Source organism: Lycorma delicatula, chromosome 5 (assembly GCF_047948215.1).
Source record: "Lycorma delicatula isolate Av1 chromosome 5, ASM4794821v1, whole genome shotgun sequence".
NCBI classification, from domain to species: domain Eukaryota; kingdom Metazoa; phylum Arthropoda; class Insecta; order Hemiptera; family Fulgoridae; genus Lycorma; species Lycorma delicatula.
Window position 1 is genome coordinate 89,909,258 of NC_134459.1, and position 21,776 is coordinate 89,931,033.

At 31.8% G+C, this 21,776-nt stretch overlaps 1 protein-coding gene across 2 annotated transcripts in view; it reads right to left on the reverse strand.

The window, feature by feature from the left end:
- Positions 1-21,776, reverse strand: part of LOC142325182 (uncharacterized) — a 28,621-nt gene that overhangs the window by 3,599 nt on the left and 3,246 nt on the right. The window contains exons 2-5 of one of the 2 annotated variants that reach the window (XM_075366609.1): positions 10,652-10,764; positions 9,316-9,367; positions 4,216-4,401; positions 2,210-3,334 (exon numbers count right to left, since the gene is read on the reverse strand). In XM_075366609.1, the coding sequence (XP_075222724.1) occupies positions 2,210-3,334; positions 4,216-4,401; positions 9,316-9,355 (1,351 nt within the window). In that variant the 5' untranslated portion in view covers positions 9,356-9,367; positions 10,652-10,764. The remainder of the gene's footprint in view (positions 1-2,209; positions 3,335-4,215; positions 4,402-9,315; positions 9,368-10,651; positions 10,765-21,776) is intronic. The other variant, XM_075366610.1, reaches the window with a different exon arrangement.

Consider the following 21,776-nt stretch of genomic DNA (forward strand, 5'->3'; position numbering starts at 1 on the left):
CTGAAAGAGGGCAGCAGCTCTCTTTCAGTAGTTGTTAGGGACGTGAGTCAGGACGACTTAAACGGCCATATCAACATCACTCAGTCCTCAGTCTTCTGCGCAGCTGAAAGCAATGGAAAACTACAGCTGCTTTTTATTTCAAGAAAATGTGGCTCTCTGCATTTTCATATAGCAATGATGGAGGCATCTTCCTTGGTAAAATATTCCAGAGGTTAACTAGGCCCCTGTTCGGATCTCGGGGTGGGGACTACTAAGGAAGGGGTCACCAGAAAATCAGAAAATTAAAAAAAAACATTCTACGTGGAATATTAGAAGTTTAAAAAAGGCTGGTAGGCTAGAAAATTTAAAAAGGGAAATGGATAGGATAAATGTAGATGTAGTAGGAATTAGTGAGGTTCGGTGGAAAGAGGAAGGAGACTTTTGGTCAGGTGATTTTAGAATAATTAACTCAGCTTCAAATAATGGGAAGGCAGGAGTAGGTTTCATAATGAACCAAGAAGATAGGGAAGAGTAGAGTATTTCAAAACGCATAGCGATAGAATCGCTATGCGTTTTGATGATGATGATGAGGTAGAGTGTGTATACGAAGAGATTGATGAAGCAATTAAACTCGTAAAAGGAGATTGGAATGCAAGCATTGGAAAAGGTAAAGAAGGAAATATAGTGGGTAAATATGGGCTGGGCAAAAGAAATGAAAGAGGTGACAGACTTAAGAGTTTTGCACGAAGTATTATTTAGTAATTGCCAACACCCAATTTAAAAATCATAATAGAAGAATATACACTTGGAAACATTGATAGCGACCATAATTTGGTGATAATGAAATGTAGATTGGGGTTTAAAAACCTGAAGAAAAGGTGTTAGATGAATTGGTGGAATTTAGAGAAGCTTGAGGAAGAGGAGGTAAAGAAGATATTTGAGGAGGACATCGCAAGAGGTCTGAGTAAAAAAGATAAGGTAGAAAATGTAGAAGAATGGGAGAATGTTAAAAAGGAAATTCTTAAATCAGCAGAAGCGAACTTAGGCAGAACAAAGAACTGGTAGAAAACCTCGGATTTCAGACTATATATTGCAGCTGATGGATGAACGTAGAAAATATAAGAATGCTAGTGATGAATAAAGTAAAAGGAACTATCGACAATTAAGAAATGCTATAAACAGGAAGTGCAAACTTGCGAAAAAAGAGTGGATAAAGAAATGTGTTCAGAAGTGGAAAGAGAAATGAACATTGGTAAAATAGACTGAGCATACAGGAAAATTTTGGAGGGAGGAAAATTTTGGAGGAAGGAAAATTTTGGGGTACATAAAATCTAATTATGTGTTACAGATGGTACACCAATATATAATACGAAAGGTAAAGTCGATAGATGGCTGGAATATATTGAAGAGTTATACGGAGGAAATAAATAGAAAATGGTGTTATAGAGGAAGAAGAGGAAGTTGAGGAGGATGAAATGGGAGAAACTATGAATTTAAGAGCATTAAGATTTAAATGGCAGAAAGGCTCCTGGAATAGACTGAATACCTGTAGAATTATTGTGCAGTGCAGGTGAGGAAGCGATTGATAAATTATACAAACTGGTGTGTAATATTTATGAGAAAGAGGAAGTTCCGTCAGACTTCCTGTTATAGTGTTATAGTCATGATACCAAAGAAATCAGGGGCAGATAAATGTGAAGAATACAGAACAATTAGTTCAACTAGTCATGCATCAAAAATCTTAACTAGAATTCTGTACAGAAGAAGTGTTAGGAGAAGGCCAATTTGGTTTCAGGAAAACTATAGGGACAAAGGAAGCAATTTTAGGCCTCAGATTAATAGTAGAAGGAAGATTAAAGAAAAACAAACCAACATACTTAGCGTTTATATACCTAGAAAAGGCATTCTAGGTCTTCTAAAGGCCTAGAAAAAATGATAATAGCAGAGTTATATAACACTACTTGTAATATAACTTACTTGTAATATAATTGATTTGTTACCAACACTAAGCCTATTTTTAAGAACTTAGTTTTAAATTTAACATATAAAAGAAGTAATATTAAAGTAAACAATTTCAAGCGCTTTAAAAATTACTCAGTATAATTTTTAGGTGTTAATGTTAATGACTGCTATTTAACATTTTATAAGTAAAGGTAAATAGAAATTCTATTCATTTGTTTCACTATAATGGGTTTTTTTTGTAAGCTGTTTTGATAATTTGACAACTTACCACCAGTCTGTTTTCCTTGACCTCCTAAACATGGGCTAGAAGTTGGTTGACCAGGTTGTTGACCATGTGGTTTGTCAGTTCCTGATGGCTGTTTTGGTTGAGCACAACAAGTTGACAATCCAAGTCCATTTCCAGGTGAATTATTCGATTTTGATGCATTTGATAATTTTTGTGCACTGCTCTTAGAAGGAGATTGCTGGAATGAACAAGGCACAGTTTGTGCTGGTGGTGACTGTAATGGTGATTGTGATGGTGATTGTAATTGTGGTTGTGGTGGTGATGATTGTGATGGAGATTGTGATGGTGGTTGTGATGGCGGTTGCGATTGTGGTTGTGATGGCGGCTGTGATGGCGGCTGCGATGGCGGTTGTGATGGCAGTTGTGATGGCAGTTGTGGCAGTTGTGGTGGCAGTTGTGGCGGCAGTTGTGGTGGTAGCTGTGATGACGGTTGTGATGGTGATCCTTTTACTCTACATTGTGGTGGAAACCATGGAGGATATTGTGGGGGTGTCGGTGGTGTTGTTGGTCTTGAACAAAGGTCGGATGGGATACTCTGTGGTGGTTTTGAGCTTGGACTGCTCCTTTGTGAAACATTTTGATATCCACCCCCCCCTGAAGGTGGATGAAAACCTCTTTGCCCATTATTTGGTGCAGCGGATCTCACAGAACACGGGGTTGGTTTTTGTCGGTCATTCGGTGGCGGTAAAGGTGGAGAGTTAACTGTACCTCCAGTTCTATCACTCATTCCACATGATGAACTTGATCCAGTACCAGCTTCAGATCCAGTAGTACCAGATGAAACTTTTCCTTGATATGTCACTGGACACCTTGATTGAACAGTTCTCATTTGATCTGGAGTTGCTGAACCACCACTTCTACGTGGAAGTGGTACCTGTGGCATTCCAACACCACCACCAACAAGGTTTCCTCCTCTTACAGGTGAACCCAATTTATTCACCTGATTAAATTGCTGATTAGTCATCGCATTAACATTCAATGTGCTAGAAATTGGCTGTGGATTTGGTGGTGCCATTTGAACCGGAAGAGATCTTGGACGTGGTGCCCGTGGTTGTGATGGTTGTGGTTGTGTTGGTTGTGGTTGCGGTGGCTGTAGTACTTGATTATCTAGAAACATAAGAAAGTTTCCAAATTACACAAAACACTGAACAAAATGTTTTAACTAAATGAAATAAAATAGCAAATATGTGTAGTAAATAGAATATTGCAGTGACAAGATCCAACAAGACAACACAGAAAAATTATGGAATCAGAGTATCATATTCTCCCTAATACAAAGTGTCCCAATATTGCATTTTTTCCATAATATCAGTTTTCTAAGTCAGACAGTCAATGTCTTTACACGATTTCTTTATAAAATGATTTATAAAATAGTTAATACTGTAAATATCTTGCAGCTGAATATCAAATGTTTTGGTCAAATTTTATATTCAGCAACACTATCAATCCTTTTAAGCACAGCCCTTTTTTCCTTTTATCGTAGCCCTTTATCATAGGTGAATATGGTGATTAGTGTAATACCAAATCAAAAGTTGATCTTCTGAAATTCTTGACAATTTTTTATACAATTAAGAAACAATGTGAGAATTTATGTGAGCATTTTTATAATTTTTCAGTGGAATTATAGCTCAGTGGAACAACTATAGCAAAGTGTCATTTTGAAAGTAAAAATCATTTATATTATGACAATAATTGACTAACTAATCTCACAAAGCAACTGTGACTAAGCATCATGAATCAAATGTGTTATTAAATACTGCATTGGCCCACTTTTTTCATCCTTACCTCACAATCTTGCTTCAAGCTTGGACTGGTACAATCTATTGTTACTATTAAAAATGATAATGCTATCCTGTTGATCTATGAATGATTAAATATGGTTATTCAATTTCATGATGCCCTGAGACATTCAAATTGTTTTGCTTTAATTTAAACATTTAAATTCAGCATCAGTTTTAAGCTCAATTTTTCTTATGCTTAACACTTACACTGTTGATCCCTAAAAGATGAATCACACCTCCTCTGCTGTGGTGGTAGTGGTGCTGGTGAAGGTATTTGTGGAGATGGTTCTAATCTGGGTAATGGAGGAGGAGGAGGGTTGCTTGACCAGCCACTTAATTTTCTACTGCGATTACTAGCACTACATGCAAGAGAAGGAGCATCCTCTACAAATGCTAAAACATAAAACATAGTTAAAATTACAAATTAAATTAACTGTTAACCTGTCAAATACATCTTAATTCTAAAATCTTAATGAAATATAGTTTTTAAAGTATTAATACATTGACAAAACACAAATTTAAATCAAACTAAAATTTCAATTACTAAAAAACTATCAACCTTAATTTTTTGTAGACTTTTAAGTCAAAATAGGACTGTTCATACTTGTTGAATCAGATGATTCTTACAAGTCATTGCCTGTATGAAATCCAAATATGAGAAAGCTGCTTCTCATTTTAATTTTTATCAAGAAAAGAAAGAGAAAGACTACTAAGAGTGAATAAATTCCCTGGAATATAGGAATGAATTTTTTATTTAAGTTTTCCAGTTAGTACTGATGATTTTTCACTCTGAATATCAATTTCTGTAAATATATTAAGCAATAACAACCCATCTAATCAACAATGATAAAATGAAAAAATACCTCCACTAGCATAGTATACAACTATTTAGTTTTTCACTAAAAGTTGTGTGTGTGTGTGTGTGTGTGTGTGTGTGTGTGTGTGTGTGTGTGTGTGTGTGCACGTGTGTGGGCATGTGTGTGTGTGTGTGCGCGCGTGTGTGTGTGTGTGTGCACTCGTGTGTGTGTGCGCGCGTGTGTGTGCACGCGCGTGTCTGCACGTGTGTGTGTACGTGTGTGTGTGCACGTGTGTGTGTGTGTGTACATGTGTGTGTGTGCATGTGTGTGTGTGTATGTACATGTGTGTGTGTGCATGTGTGTGTGTGTATGTGCATGTGTGTGTGTGTGTGCACACTTAAAAAAATGTGATTATTAAAATATACGAAAAAGTATTTTTTTAAATGAGAAAAGTTACGATCAAGAGCCATAGAAAGCAACAAAGACCTCTGAAAAAAACTGAAAACCACCACCATTAATGTTAATTTAGCAAACTGTCTTACAACAGTATAAAGTAAAATTTAAAGAAATCATGTAATTATTACACTTATTTTAGATTTTGGTCATTAAAAATATTAAAGTTTAAATAATATGATTCAAAACAATCTTAACTGTAGATTCTGATAAAAAAAAAATATTAAGTAATTTTAATAAGAACTTTACTTGTGAAGTCTGGTGTTATAACTAAAAACAGAATATTTAAGAATAAAAATTGAACAAAATACTTACATTGAACAACACAGGGTGCAGCACTTCCAAAAACTTTCTGTGTAATGTCAGAATGTGCATCTGTGTCATTTTTACCAATTTGTTGAAGAATAGAACCACGATTCATTTCCAAATTTTTGCAGAGGTCTTGACGCTTAGAAAATTCTTCTTTTGACATCACTTTATAATAACACTTTTTTGGTGGGTTTTGAATATCAGGATTCATAAAATCATCATAATCCCAGTAAGTCTGTTTAACAAGTATATCTCCTTGTTTTAATTTCGGAGCTTCAATATTTTTACCATACTCATTTTTACCAAACTCATTTTTTCCTGTTCCATCAAAAAAAAAAGTTATATGTATATTTTTATATGAAAATATAAGTTTATCTGTAGATATAAAGAGATAGATGTACAAGGGATGTTTCCAAGTTAAATCATGTGGCAATTTTTTTTTTTGCTAATTTTCATCCTATTACATTATTTCTCAATGCAGTCACAGTAATTTTTTTCTGTTTTATGATACTTAATCCTTCAAATTATTTTTCAGTATATTAATACTTTGTTAACTTTAAATCTCCAAATAATTTGTTTTTCTGCTCCAAGATTTATTGAAAATGGTCAAGTGGATGTAGTGTAATTCCAGTACTCTTCAGTGCTCTTGAATGATGTACTCTTGAGTGAATCTTGCAATATCCTGTTGCAATTATACCTTTCCTGGTTATCTATAAAATATCTTTGTAAACCCATTTTACAGAAATATTAATCTTAATTAGCATGTTTCAATAATTTCAAGACTTTATATTCATGATTTCAGTATAGTACCCATATTTATGTTTAGTACAAATGTTAAAACAAAGCCAAAACAAGTCATGGTGCAGCCATAAAAAAGTTAGGTAGGTGTCAACATAACTAAATGAACAAATTTTTTTTAGTTATTTTGTACAGAAAATAGGCTTATATTTGTATTTGTGCCTTGCAAATACTTCAATATTCCATTAAGTAGTCCTTGCATTGTATTAATATGGTTGTAATGAATTAAACTGCTAAACAATATATTGGCTGTACAACGATTAAAATCAGCTGGTCTTAAGATTTTGTTTGTTTCACTTATTTTATCCAGCCCATCTCCCTTAGTAAAATTTGTTTAGGCATTTCATAGTAAAAATATTTTTTTCTAATTTTTTCACAAACACTAATAAAAACCATTATCTATAAATAGAATGAATTATTCATTTGACCTACTGGATTAGAATTATTTACATATTATTTAATATCTGGTCTAAACAGCAGAACTATGCTTTTTTGTACCACAATACAATTCACTTCATTGAAAACATCCCTCGTAATTTTTATTTATATTTTTATAATTTCATGTAACACTAAAAAGTTCCTTAGTGTCTGTACTTTTATACAACATTCTTCAATTAAAATCTAATCCTAAGTTTTAATGAATGCTACCAGACTTCACTAGTATTAGTCCAATTACAATTTAATGTTTAAGGTACACCACAGTATTTTACTGCAATACTAAGTACAAAAATATTATAGTACAGTAATTATACTCAAGTATTTTAATTTAACATCAATAATTGCTTTTTTAGAGGCCTCTGTTGAATTCAGCTGTATTTTATAATAAGTGGGGGACCAAATTTCCCACCAATCACCATATTTATCACCCTTAAACATAGTTTACAATACCCAACATATGTCAAAGCTCTCAATGTTCAAAATGAGTAATGTTTTTAAAATTACTTTATTAGCAAGATTGTTTCTTAATTATTCAAATTTTATAATGGTATTGTAAAAACCATAGAATGGAGAAACCAGATTATCCTGTGAAATTGAGGGAAAATTTATGCATAAAAAGTAACTGTCTCAGAAACATTCCAAAGAGCATAAGCTCCATGGCTAGAAGTCACTGGAGAAGATTGGAAGATTAAATAGATTGGAGAAGATTAGATTGGAGAAGATTCCTACAAATACAGCAAAGCAAAAAAGTTAAAATACTTAATAAAAGTCAAAAAATTAAATATATATCCTTATTATCCTTTTTTTCACTTGAAAATTCTATTCTGTTACAAGCAAAAACTATTTATTCTATAAAAGTTCATTAGAGTAAGATTCAGTTTCCTAAATACATATAACTAATCTCAAATTAATGTTACTTCAGGGTCAAATTTTTGAAAAACAATATATTTGATTATGTACAACAAAAACAAAGTACTCTTTGTACTCTATGCATACAAAGAGACCCTTGGTATTCTTTGTCTTCAGAGTAATGTGTATATTAAAAACATAAAATTTGCAATAAAGTTGTTTTATTTGAAAAAAAATCAACTGGTATTTATTAAAATTGTGTTTTACTTCCATGATTTTAAGTTATTCAGTGTAGAATATATTTTAATATTAATGATGTGCTGTGTTGTATTGCAGTGTAGTGTGTTGTATTTATTTGCATTGTATTGCAGTGTAGTGTAATGTAATGTAGCATGTTGTAGTATCTGCAAGTAAGTATATTCTCCATTCATAGTCATTGGCAAGTAAGTAAATTTTAGTGCAGTATGTTGTATTTGCATTGTACTGCAATAGAGTAGTGTGTTGTATAGTATTTATTTGCATTGTAATCAATATAGTGTAGTGTGTTGGTATTTATTTGTGTAGTGTTGTTTAATTTATTTGCATTGTGTAGTGTAATATCTGCCAAGTAAGCATACTGCATTCATAGTCACCGGGCAAGCAAGCATACTGCATTCATAGTCACCGGGCAAGCAAGCATACTGCATTCATAGTCACCGTGCAAGCAAGCATATTCCATTCATAGTCATCGACAAGTAAGCAAATTCCATTCAGTCATCAGCAAGTATATTCATAGTCATCAGCAAGTGTATATAGTTATCGGTAAGCAATATTGTTTTTGTTATGATTTTAACTTAACTGCTGGTAGTTTTTTGCAATTGGAAATTCAATTTATTAATTTCTAAAATTTTACTGCCACCAGCCAAGTGTAAAAATTATAATAAATGAATGATTAAGTTCAAATAAGCAAATATACATGGTAATTTTTCTTCAGAAGACCTTTCTCACAACTAATTAGTAGAAACTTCAATGGGATTAATATGTATTCAACTCAAATATAGTTCCATCTGAAAATGTTGCTATGATTTCTCAAATTAAGTTTGTGATTCCCATCACCTAACATCATGGAAACAAGCTTTAAAATGATGTATTTTATTAATAGGGAATCTCTGGGCCATTATCTTAAAAAAATTTAAATGGTTGTTTTACCATTGTGGCAATTTTAACACCACCTTGATTTAATCAAGTTTTTTTAAGACAAAATTGCAACTTATGCATTGAAAGAACATTAACGAAATTATTGCAATATTTAATGCAAATAGTGTCTAGAGAATGAAGTTTTCTTGAAAAATTCATAAATGAGCTCTAACATGTCTGCAGAAATATATGTATTTAAAATATCAAAATGTTTGGTATGTAACAGGTTGGTACATAGACTAATACTTACTACAAAAGATCTTTGTATTTAAACAGATACTGGAGTATACTGTAAATTCAGCTTTAACAGGATTTACCTTCAGCCTGAGTTGAAGTTCAAAAATTTTATTTTACTGAAGATTATATTATTTATATTAATTTGTTTCAGACAAAACTTTTTCTATTTAAAAATTATATGGGCTGGGCTGTGCAAATTCATTTGTAATTAATACTATTATACTACTAAAAAATATATTAAATTACTTACTGTTCTGTGGAACAACAGCTGAATTAAATTGACAGGCCATTTAGTACTCCACCTAGAATATTTCAAACAATTTATGATCAGACAATCACTCTAAATTAAACAAATCTATTAAACTTCCAGTAGTTATATAAAACTACTAGTAAAATGCAACGCAATCAATACACATTTTAAACTAAAAATAAAGCCAAAGCCACTTGAAATTTGTAAACTATTTCAAGACATTTATTTATAGGTCTTTCTTAGATTCAGAAGTCATGCTTTGCAATAATTTTAATATGTACACCATATTTTCATATTACATCTCCATATGTATTTTTATAATTTTAATTTTATTCTATACATGAAAAATTAAGTATGGGGAAATATTTACAGAATCCTAGTATAGTCAAAATGTATTCAAATTTATATTTAAAGGAGAAAAATGCAAACCAGAATCACAATGCACTTCACAAATTCACATATGTATTTTAAGTAATTTTTATGAGAAATTATATTCTGGTCAAACTTCCTGTTTGAATGTGTAATGCAAACAGAAAAGAATGGAAAAGAGATAACATTATAGACAATATATAAAAACAAAAAAAAAAATTGAAAAACAAATGACAATCAGCAACAAAGGTGATTGAATAAAGAAACAATGTAGCTATGGTGAAGATTTTGTTTCCTGGATAAGTAGCATAATAATTTAAGTAGCATATTAATTTATAGGAGAATAAAGTCAAACTACTTATTGTTGACCCAAACTACTTATTGATTCAATAACTGTAGGGCTATTTTTCCATACAGACATCATAAATCTAAATAATATTTAAGATATTTGTAGTTATAGAACTGGATTTGACATGTGTAATATACAGGTACGAGTAGGAAATAATAGAACCAGTAATGTGGAGAAATAGTATATGTGCTACCTCCTAATTTAAATGTAATTTCAATTTTAAAATGAATACCAAATTAAATGCAATTTTCTCACTTTTAATTAGTAATTCATCAAAATATCTGAGAATTAGATTAACTTTAAAACTCCATTGCAGGGAACTAATCTAAAAAAAAAAAATATTTTAAATCCATCCAACAAAATTATTTGTATCAGACACCAGGATGAAATAATGATCTCAAGCTGAAATTAGTGGATTATCATAAATATTAAACTTTTATAACAATTTTTTTCCAACTTTTACTTACAATATTGTTTCTTACAATATGATATTCTTCATCAGCTAAATCATTCTCAAACAAAAAATTTAAATAAATGATTTTTACATTCATGAAACTCTTAGTAATAAAATAAAATATAGGTAAAAATAATGATAAATGTATATGTGCATTTACTTACAAAAATTTCTCATACTTTTCCAAATTAGTGAAACATTGCTTAACCGAAATTTAGATGATAAAAATGGAATTACTTCCAAATTTTGAAGAGAATGATGACATATTGTTAAACAGCTGATGAGAAAACAAACAAAGATTAATTTTAAGACAAAGTTAATTTCTTCATTCTGTTTTTTTTTCTTATTTAATATTTATGGAAAAAAAATTTATTTAAATTCGTGGAATATAAACATAAATCAGATGGAAATATACAGTTGGTTATAACATATTGTTTAAATTTAATGACAAATCAATAAATTAGTTTTATTTTTTTCTACCTAGATAATCTGATTAATAAACAAGAGGACTCTCTCATCAATTACTTGAAATAGTGTATATTTTAATATTAATTTAAAAATAAATATTTTAAAGATTATTCTGAAGATTAAATTGTTTCAGGATAATAAAAATGCAATTAATCACCAATAATAAAATATTTAGGAATTTAAATTTTTCATACAGGAAAGTGTTATATAAATATAACTTTTCTTTGCATAAATATTAACATTAAGCTAAGAAAGAAAATAATAAATTATTATGGAACTGACTTTCATTCAGTAGGGTAACAACACCAAATTGTCAAAAATATGTATCATTAACTTCATTTTTAATGAAGATAATTCTTAGTATTCACCATAAAGTTACAAGCAACAACCTATGTCCGAACGATGGTTTTTTTTTTTAATTTGTCGATTTGCTCCCTAAAACAAGCTATTTGAATAGGTAAAAAGAAATTAAAATGTGTTTTATTTTCTTTAAGAGTATTGACAGTTGGTCAGGCCAAGTAATCCTAGTAATGTTGTAAATTTAAATTCAATATACTTTTATTACAGTATTGTTGGCATTCAAATTCAGACAAAAATAATTTATTCATGACTTACTAACTAATACCTGAAAATATGCGTAAAAAGTTGATGAAACACCATTTGGAAGGAAACCAATTGAATTATACTGATAAATAATATTCTTTTCAAGCTGAAAAGGTAATATTAAGTATGGGTATTATTTAAAAAGTAAACTGTCAAACAGTATACATAAATCAGAATATTTGTGAATATAATAAGTGAATATTGTTTTTAGGAATAAATTGCTATTATTTTTTTATGCACATTCAAAAAAATAAATACATGGAATGTCATGTTTATAAAAAATCTGTTTAAGGAATCATATTTATGGACAAAACAAACAAAATCTGACAGCCCAATAACTTTGACAATATATTGTCAGGGTTATCATTATATATATATATATACTCATCTAACTTTCATCGTCCTTCTCTAACACCACATTTCAGACGCCTCTATTCTTTACCTTTCTGTTTTATAATGTTCCATGTTTTGCCAACATAAAGCTCCAGCACGCCATAAACTCCTCACAAACATTTTTAAGAATTCTTTTCTAATTCTTAGATTTATATTTAATACTATCTTATAGATATAAATACTTTCTTTTATGCATGAAAGCTTTCTAGTCTAGCTTTGATGACCGCATACTTCATCCATCATTTGTAATTTTACAAATCCATAAATAATAAAATTTACAACTTCTGGTATAAATGTGTTCAAATACCTTACTATTTAATTCTTCATTATCCTCCTTTCTGTTAATTTTCATTATTTTTGTTTTATTATTGCTTATTTTCAAACTGAAATTTTCTCCTAGAAATAAATCCATGCCACCAGAATTTCTTCTAAATAATCTTTCATTTGTGTTAAAAGAACAGTGCCATGAACAAATCTTAACATCTTTATTTTTTCTTCTAATATTTATTCCATGTAAAATTTGTCTTTAGTTCTGTATTGCATTTTCAAAAGCATAAACTGCAATGGAATCAATACACACTATATTTTCTCACTTCTTTCAGAATTGGAGCCCACCTTTCATACTTATAGGTCTAACTGTACTAGAGTACTGGCATAAGATTTTAAAAAAACACATAAAGGAAGGCTAATAAAATGCAGAATTTTGTAAATTAAGTGATTTAATACAGTAAATCAACAGAATTTACAAGCATGGAAAGAGAGAATTTTATTGAACAACCTATTTGACCAAATAAAATAAAAAGTAACAAAAAAATAGGTAAAAAATGAGAACTTACCACCAAATAAAATTGTAGCCATTGTTAATTATGAAGAAGATATAAAACGACAACTCTTATTACAAAAATAGAAATAATAATTACAAAATAAACTTAACCACCAATTTTTATTTTAATGAATGAACCACCAGAGAAATCAACCAAACATCTAAAAACTGCTGACAAAGGATTGCATAAATTTTCTGAAATAACCCTTGACAGATTTTTTATTTCAAACATGCCATGGGCTTTTTAAATTTTAATGAATTAATTTTGCACTACTTAGAGTACAATGACAAAAAAATATTTAAATTTTCAATAAAAACATTTAGGTGCAATTTAAGGTGGCTGCCTTTCTCGACAGCCACCACTTGAAAGCATGTTCTATAATTTTCAAAATTTCTCTTAACTTTAAATTCATCATCCTCTCTTAATTTTTTGTTTCTTTGGTTTTAAAATTTTCTTCCTTTTTATATTTATCATCTTCTCTTAATATTTTTATTCTTTCTTTGGTTTTAATATTTTCTGTTCTAGTGGTCCCGGGTTCGAATCCTGGTCAGGCATGACATCTCTTCATACGCTACCAATTTCTGCCAGGCTAATGACCATAGCTGTTGATGCTCGCTCTTTAATAACAAAAAAAATAAATAAATAAATAACTGTGTCTTTTGTTAAATATATATATACATAGTAGGTCTGAAAAGTTCTCGAACTAAATTTCTGCGGTCGATATAAGAGCCACCATCTTTCAGAAAACCAAGGAACTTTGTAGTATGATACCTGACGAGTGTGTGTACAAAACGTCATCATCCAGTCTCGAGTTATATTCATTCGGTCGCGTATGTTGTGTTCATGTGACCTTGTGCGAGCTCGCGCACACCCACCGGGTTGGTGTAGTGGTTAACGCGTCTTCCCAAATCAGCTGATTTGGAAGTCGAAAGTTACAGCGTTCAAATCCTAGTAAAGCCAGATATTTTTACATGGATTTGAATAGTAGATCGTGGATACCGGTGTTGTATGGTGGTTGGGTTTCAATTAACCACACATCTCAGGAATGGTCGAACTGAGAATGTACAAGACTAACACTTCATTTACACTCATACATATCATCCTCTGAAGAATTATCTAAACGGTAGTTACAGGAGGCTAAACAGGAAAAAGAAGATGTGCGAGCTCGCGACAAAATTTTGTGTTCGACTTCAAAATCTTTCGTTGAAACTTATTCTATGATACAGCAAGCATTTGGTGATGAAGCCATATCTCGTAATACACACACATGGTGAAAGCGGTTTAAAGACGGTAGAAAGTCGTTGGATGACGACGAACGAAGCGGGTGGCCATCAACAGCTGTTCACGAAAATAACGTTGCGAAAGTGCGCGCGTTCTTGTTCGAATCACCTCATCTTACCCTTCGGACCATAGCAGAAGAGCTTCTCAGTATAGACGCAGTAGGTAAAATTCTAACAAAAAAAATGAACCATCGAAAGGTAAGATCTCGTTTCGTTCCACACTTCTTGAACGAACAACAAAAACAGGTGCATCTTTCTTGCGCTCAAGACTTCTTTGAAACTGCCAATAGCAACCCAAATTTTTTTACAAACAATTATAACTGGGGATGAAAGCTGGTGCTTCATGTATGATCCGCAAACGAAGGATTAATCCGCTGCTTGGTTGAGTCCTGGAGCACAAAGACCGGCGAAAGTCAGGCAGCAAAAATCAAGAGTGAAAACTATGTTGATTGCATATTTTGACTCAAACGGCCTGGTTCATCATGAATTTGTCCCAACTGGTCAAACCGTGAATTCTAAATTCTATTCTGAATTATAAAACGCCTGATGCGTTTTATTACTTTATGTACTTCTCTAGTTGTAGTACATAACTAGAGAAGGGTTCTATGTAGAGGGCTGATGTGAGTAAATTTGTTTAACTTTAAATCTGTATTTTTATTGTATTTAGTTTGGAAACTTTTCATATATACTGTGCATATATATATATATATATATATATATATATAATGATAACCCTGACAATATATTGTCAAAGTTATTGGGCTGTCAGATTTTGTTTGTTTTGTCCATAAATATGATTCCTTAAACAGATTTTTTATAAACATGACATTCCATGTATTTATTTTTTTGAATGTGCATAAAAAAATAATAGCAATTTATTCCTAAAAACAATATTCACTTATTATATTCACAAATATTCTGATTTATGTATACTGTTTGACAGTTTACTTTTTAAATAATACCCATACTTATATTACCTTTTCAGCTTGAAAAGAATATTATTTATCAGTATAATTCAATTGGTTTCCTTCCAAATGGTGTTTCATCAACTTTTTACGCATATTTTCAGGTATTAGTTAGTAAGTCATGAATAAATTATTTTTGTCTGAATTTGAATGCCAACAATACTGTAATAAAAGTATATTGAATTTAAATGTACAACATTACTAGGATTACTTGGCCTGACCAACTGTCAATACTCTTAAAGAAAATAAAACACATTTTAATTTCTTTTTACCTATTCAAATAGCTTGTTTTAGGGAGCAAATCGACAAATTAAAAAAAAAAACCATCGTTCGGACATAGGTTGTTGCTTGTAACTTTATGGTGAATACTAAGAATTATCTTCATTAAAAATGAAGTTAATGATACATATTTTTGACAATTTGGTGTTGTTACCCTACTGAATGAAAGTCAGTTCCATAATAATTTATTATTTTCTTTCTTAGCTTAATGTTAATATTTATGCAAAGAAAAATTATATTTATATAACACTTTCCTGTATGAAAAATTTAAATTCCTAAATATTTTATTATTGGTGATTAATTGCATTTTTATTATCCTGAAACAATTTAATCTTCAGAATAATCTTTAAAATATTTATTTTTAAATTAATATTAAAATATACACTATTTCAAGTAATTGATGAGATGCGATGAGAAAGCGATGTAAAAACTCTGCTGAGTTTTTACATCTTTAACATTTTTTTTTTACATTTTGGGTAATTCAGGTCATCAGCAGATATTAATCAAAATACACATATGTACACAGGTATGTTTTGTGCAAATTTCTATTAAGTTTTTTTTAAATTTTTTTGTTTGGAGGATCTTGAATCTTTGACATATGCATAAAATCTGATACCCAAAATTTTGGCTTATCACTGTACTTCCTATGCTGCTATAGTAGTAACAGAACTATAACCAGGAAAGTAATAATGCCACTACATTGACTAACTAAAATAGATAATTAATTTTGAAAAAACCATCAAAAATAAAATTGGTATAAATAACAAACAGAAAAACAATATAAGTAGTACATAAAAAAAAATATATATATATATAAGACTTGTACAACTATGTGCAAAAAAATTGTATAATTTACGTTTGTAAAAATAAAAAGATAATATACAAACTAGCCATGTCATAATTCTCTAAAACTTATTCTGTCTTATCAGAAACAAATAGTACTTTTTTTTTTCATTAGTTTTATTCTTTTGCAACAACGTAAGTTAGTAATTTACATATTAATACAAGAATTTATGAATTGCCCTAATTAAATAATTTTTATGAGGGACATCAGTATACTAGACCTTGAAAGAATCATTTCATAAATAACATCTGAATTAGAATGACAAGTTTAGAATAATGTGAACAAAAAAAAGTTCTTTTTAGCATGCCAGTAGGCGGAGGTAAATTTCACCAGGGCTAAATAGGGGTAGGCGAAAACTCGGATGGTACGAGCTCGTATCAAATATTACTTTCCATGTTTTACGGATACTACATTTTCTCATTAGACTAAATTTATCAAGACTTCCTTATGATATTTCCTGAACTGCCTGATAACATACCTATTTGAGGATTAGTGGGAGATTCTAGGTTTGTCTCTTTGTATTAATAAAAAAGACAATGTTTTCAGAATGTTTTATTTAAAGACATGTATAAATTTAACAACAGTGATATTGAGAATATGATTTGAAAGTACAATAGGCCTACTTTGCTCACATTACTACTTCTCTTTTATAGCTATGTATATATTATATTATTATACTATTATTATATTATATATTACTTTATATGTCACATATATTACAACTTACATTACATACTCAACCTTGTTTGAATATACCAAAAGAAAAATCTATTACCTTATCTTCCTATCGATTTAGGCCAAAAGAAATCATATGTAAAATGATGTTTGTACAGTATTGATTCCAAGTCTTGAATATCTCTCTTGTAACGTGACATTGCTGTAGGTCTACTTCTTTTCATCAGGGAAGATTTTGTACAGTTTTTTCCTGTATTCTAATTTCTTTTTGTTTTCTCTCATTACTTTTGATGACAAAACTCTCGCTATGTGCAAAATACGGCTCACAGGATCCCTCAAGCATTGTTCTTGAGCTTTTCGTAACCTCGCCAGGTGTTTTATTTTCTCTGTGGCGATTTGTAAGTTGGTATTGCCATAATCTTTCAAAGTACTCTTCACGTTTCCCACAACGCAAAGACGCTCCTGTTGATTTCTATTAATTTGGTGAATATGATGAGCTTGTTTACAAGGTGATTAGAGCCATTTCTGTTGGAAGACTTTTCACGCTCATGGTGAATAGCACGTTTCATAGGAGAAAGAAGATGTTTGCAGTAGCATGACATGTCGCACATTTGGTAAATACTGCATTTGGTAGGAGAAAGAAGATGCTTCTGTTAGAATGACTTTTCCCGCTCACATTGAATAGCACCCTTTGCCTGTGTCATAAGGTATTTCTACTGATTTTCCTTGACCTGCTGAAGATGACCCTCCCTCTGATGACTGGGGCTCAAATTATCTTTATCTATGTCCTCACATTCCCTTGCCAAATATTGATTAACCTGTTTGGAGTTTTTTCGCTGTTGGTAACTTTTCTTTTTAAGTCTAGGCATATTTATAAACTTTCACATTAACCAAGGATAACACACAGAACAATCACACTTCTAGGCAATAAAATATTTTCACTTTCAAAAATTAAAATATACACAGTACTAATTCATGGCAGTTTAAATTCGTTTACTTCAAATTCACTCAATACAACAGTGGCTTCATATGTAAAAAAGTTTCAGATGTTTAGCATATATGAAGCCTCTTCTTACAATTTTAACAATATTTTGGTCATCTCTTGTGGCAAGAGTTGGTCATATCAAAAATCGTTTCATTTTGTGCATTTTTGTTACAGGTGGTTGGGAGATTGTTAGGTAATTCACTTGAGTGCGGCCTACCATTTTAGTCACAATGGAATAGTGGACGATACAGCATCGTGTTTTAGCATGCGATACTTTTATTCGAAATAAAGAGTCCATTGTCACAACACAGCGGATCTATTGTTGCCACTCAACATAGGTCGGAAGAATAGCACAGTTCCAAACCAAAATATGTTGTTAAGATGGGTTGAGGCATTCAGAACAGGAACAATAACAAAGAAAAGGCTACCAGGTACTGCAATGTTGTTTTCGGACGTAAGGGTGCCCGAAAACATCGCCAGAATGAGAGCGGCACTAATCAGGAGTCCGAGTCGATCTGTACGCAGACATGCACGAAAACCAAACAGGAGCCGTGGTTATCCTCCGTGGGGAATAAACCGTATAAATTTTATTTTTGACCTTATGACATACAACAAACAATCAATACTACCTACTGTCTTCCAGCAAATGTTTCAGTGTGTTTTCTCCAAGATGAACCCAGACGCGGTGGTATACACTGATGGATCGAAACAAAACGATACCGTTGGTTGTGCGTTTGTTGTCAATGAAAGAACTTATATGTTTGGTCTATCCGGTATTACGAGTGTGTTTACCGCTGAACTATACCCTATAAATAAGGCTCTAAATATCATTAACCCTAAATACAGAAATATTCTTATTTGCAGTGACTCGTGTAGTGCTCTCCAAACATCCTATCGTCATTTAAATTTACAACGCAATCGCTGAGTTGAACAATCGCAACACAGAAGTAAGTTTTTCCTGGGTCCCTAGCCACGTAGGGATTCCAGGTAATGAACATCCAGATTCCGCTGCCAAAGAAGCGTGTAATCAGCCTCCTTTCACCGAATTGCTACTTCTGATTTTATTAATTATATAAAACAATCACTAAGAGCAAGGTGGCAAGGTGACTGGACGGCTACCGTTGATAATAAACTCCGGCAGATTAAAGATTCTGCGTTGCCATGGGACTCCTCATGCAGAAAAACTCGGCGTGAGGAAGTAGTCCTCTGTCGATTGCGAATAGGACATACGAGGGTCACACACGAGTACCTGATGTCAGGAGACACGCACACATGACTGTGCACCACATACTCATAGATTGCATACGTTATGCGGCGTTGCGTCGTAAATTTAATCTACCAAGAAACATCCGTGTTGACTTGTACAATGATAATGAAATTTTAAACCGGATGCTTCGATTTCTGCGCAGTACTGGCCTTAATACAAAAAATGTAATATTGTCGTGTATATTTTTTATGTTAGATCTTTTATGGTTTTGTTTTCTTTTTAGTCTTTTTGTTATCCGAGAATGGGTCCTTTACACCCATCTCGGACTTTGTTAAATTCTATTCACTTTTGGTTTTATTTTAGATTTTATCTGTGATATTAGTTGTAAGTTCTATTTATCTTTTAGATTATCTTTATTTTTTAATAAAAAAAATTCCGGGCGATGATAACGCGCAGGCATTTTTCGCCCCCCCCCCCCCCAAAAAAAATGAGCCGTGGCTGTGCGAGGAAGATTTTACAACTTGATTTGAAATTCCATCCGTATAAAATGCAGGTGGTCCAGCAACTCAAAATGGGGGACTATGAACAAAGAAAAGACTTCGCAGTGTGTATTCAAGTGTCGTTTAATGATAACCCTAATGCAATACTGTTAATGAGCGACGAAGCTCATTTTCACCTGAACGACTCTGTAAAAAAACAAAACTTTACTGGGCCCCTCAAAATCCCTGTAACGTTAATGAAAAACCTCTCCACTCTCGAAAGTTACTGTTTGGTGTGTGGTTGCCCGTTTTGGAGTAATCGGGCCGTATTTTTTTCGAGGAAAATCGCGTCACGGTGACAATGAACTCACACTGCTACATTCCATACATTTCTCACACCAAAACTTCAGAGGCGAGAATTAAAGACGAGAAACGTTTATTTCCAACAGGATGGTGCCACAGCGCACACTGCCCGCACATCGATGGCAGTTGTGAGAAACGTGTTTCCAGGCGAACTGATTTCGCATTTTGGTGACGTACCGTGACCGCCAAGTCACTGAATTTGTCCTCCTGTGACTATTTCGTGTGGGAATATTTGAAAAATCGTGTTTATGCTCGCAAATCCCGTAATTTAATAGACTTGAAAGATGCAATTACAGAAGAGGTTCATTTGATTGAACAAGACATGTTGACCCGAGTTGAGCATGATTTTCTAAAGAGGCTGGAAACTTGCATTCAAATGGATGACCACCACATGAGTGACATAATTTTCAAAAAATTACTATTTTTAACCAAATAATATGTTTTAACCTTTATTTGTGTAACAGTAAAATAATATTATTTTGTAAATTAACTTTGTACTGCTCATTTGAAAACCGTCCGTTTTCCCTAAGTCACCCTGTATTCAAAGGACTAACTTTAAACAGATTCGATCTAGTGCCTATTAAGGAAGCTATGATTTTTTTTGTCCTTGTAACCCCATTTTTCCACTCCCTGGGCCAATGATTGGTAATATCCAAAAACTTTACTTGGATAAGTTTTAGGCCCTTATCCAAAGAATAATAGGAACTTTAAACTAATTCGATATTTTACTTAATAATAAGTTATAGCGATTTTTTTAATTTTTCGAAAATACCCCTCCCCACCATTTCCACTCATCTAGGTCCGATTTTGCCCATTAACAAACTCGACCGATTTTTGTCGTTATATTTTATGTATAAATTTGAAAGTGATTGGCGTAAAATTACGGCAGTTATTGTGTCCACAAGAAAGTGAAATATACAGAAATACACATTAGCAGGTTGACTGCCATGAGACCTAAATTTAGGTTTCACATAAATAGTTATGGCTGCAGTATGTAAAAATCAAAAACTCTTAATAATTGTTTTTGAGACCTAAAATTAGGTCTCACGTTGTTGTGTCCTGAGGCCATGAGACCTATAATCAGGTCTCACTGTATTCATTTCTTAATGTAATGAGACCTAAATCTTGGCCACATTGTTTTCTCAGAAAATAATATTCTTTAGAAGAAAAACTTTCAGAGATTATTATGGTATGTTTAGCATTTATGTACCATAAATATTTAATGAATTACAATATTTTATAATTATGTTGCTCTTATAAGATTTTTTAAACGTACATATTTTACAGTACTGACAAGTTTGTGGTATTCGATTTTGTATCTCTTTGCGACGAAGAAATCAAGTCATTGTGTATTCCCTAGTTTTGAATTGTTGAGGTTATGTGGTTCTGTTTTGGTTTGAAAAAAGTTATTTTTGTTTGGTATACGATCTTTTTTGTAGTATTTTTTTATATAAAAATAAGAAAATGTATGACAATCATATTGCTGAGTTGCTAGAAAGGCCTACATCACCTTTTAGTGATGAAGAAAGTTTGTTTGTAGATGATAATCAGTATTATCCAGATTTCACATTGGAAGATGATTTAAAAGTAAGTTCTGATGATGAAGAGGAAACTGACAATGAAGAGGCTGTTGATGAAGATACAGAGTTTCAAAATGTTTATATTGGTAATTCAAAATTAGATTTAGGTATTGGTAGTGAGATCATATTAGATTTACCTGTAGTGAGAGATGTGGTTAATAAAGATATTTTCCAACCGGTTGATGTAAACATTGGAGTTGATATGCCTACTGTCAGTGATGTCCTACTACATCACTAAAAGTGGATGGTAAGTGTTCATGGGGGCCTGTAGGAGAAGAAAATATGCTTGTTCAAATAACTTTTAATCCAGATAACCTAAATTTAGGTATTAATATGGATATTAT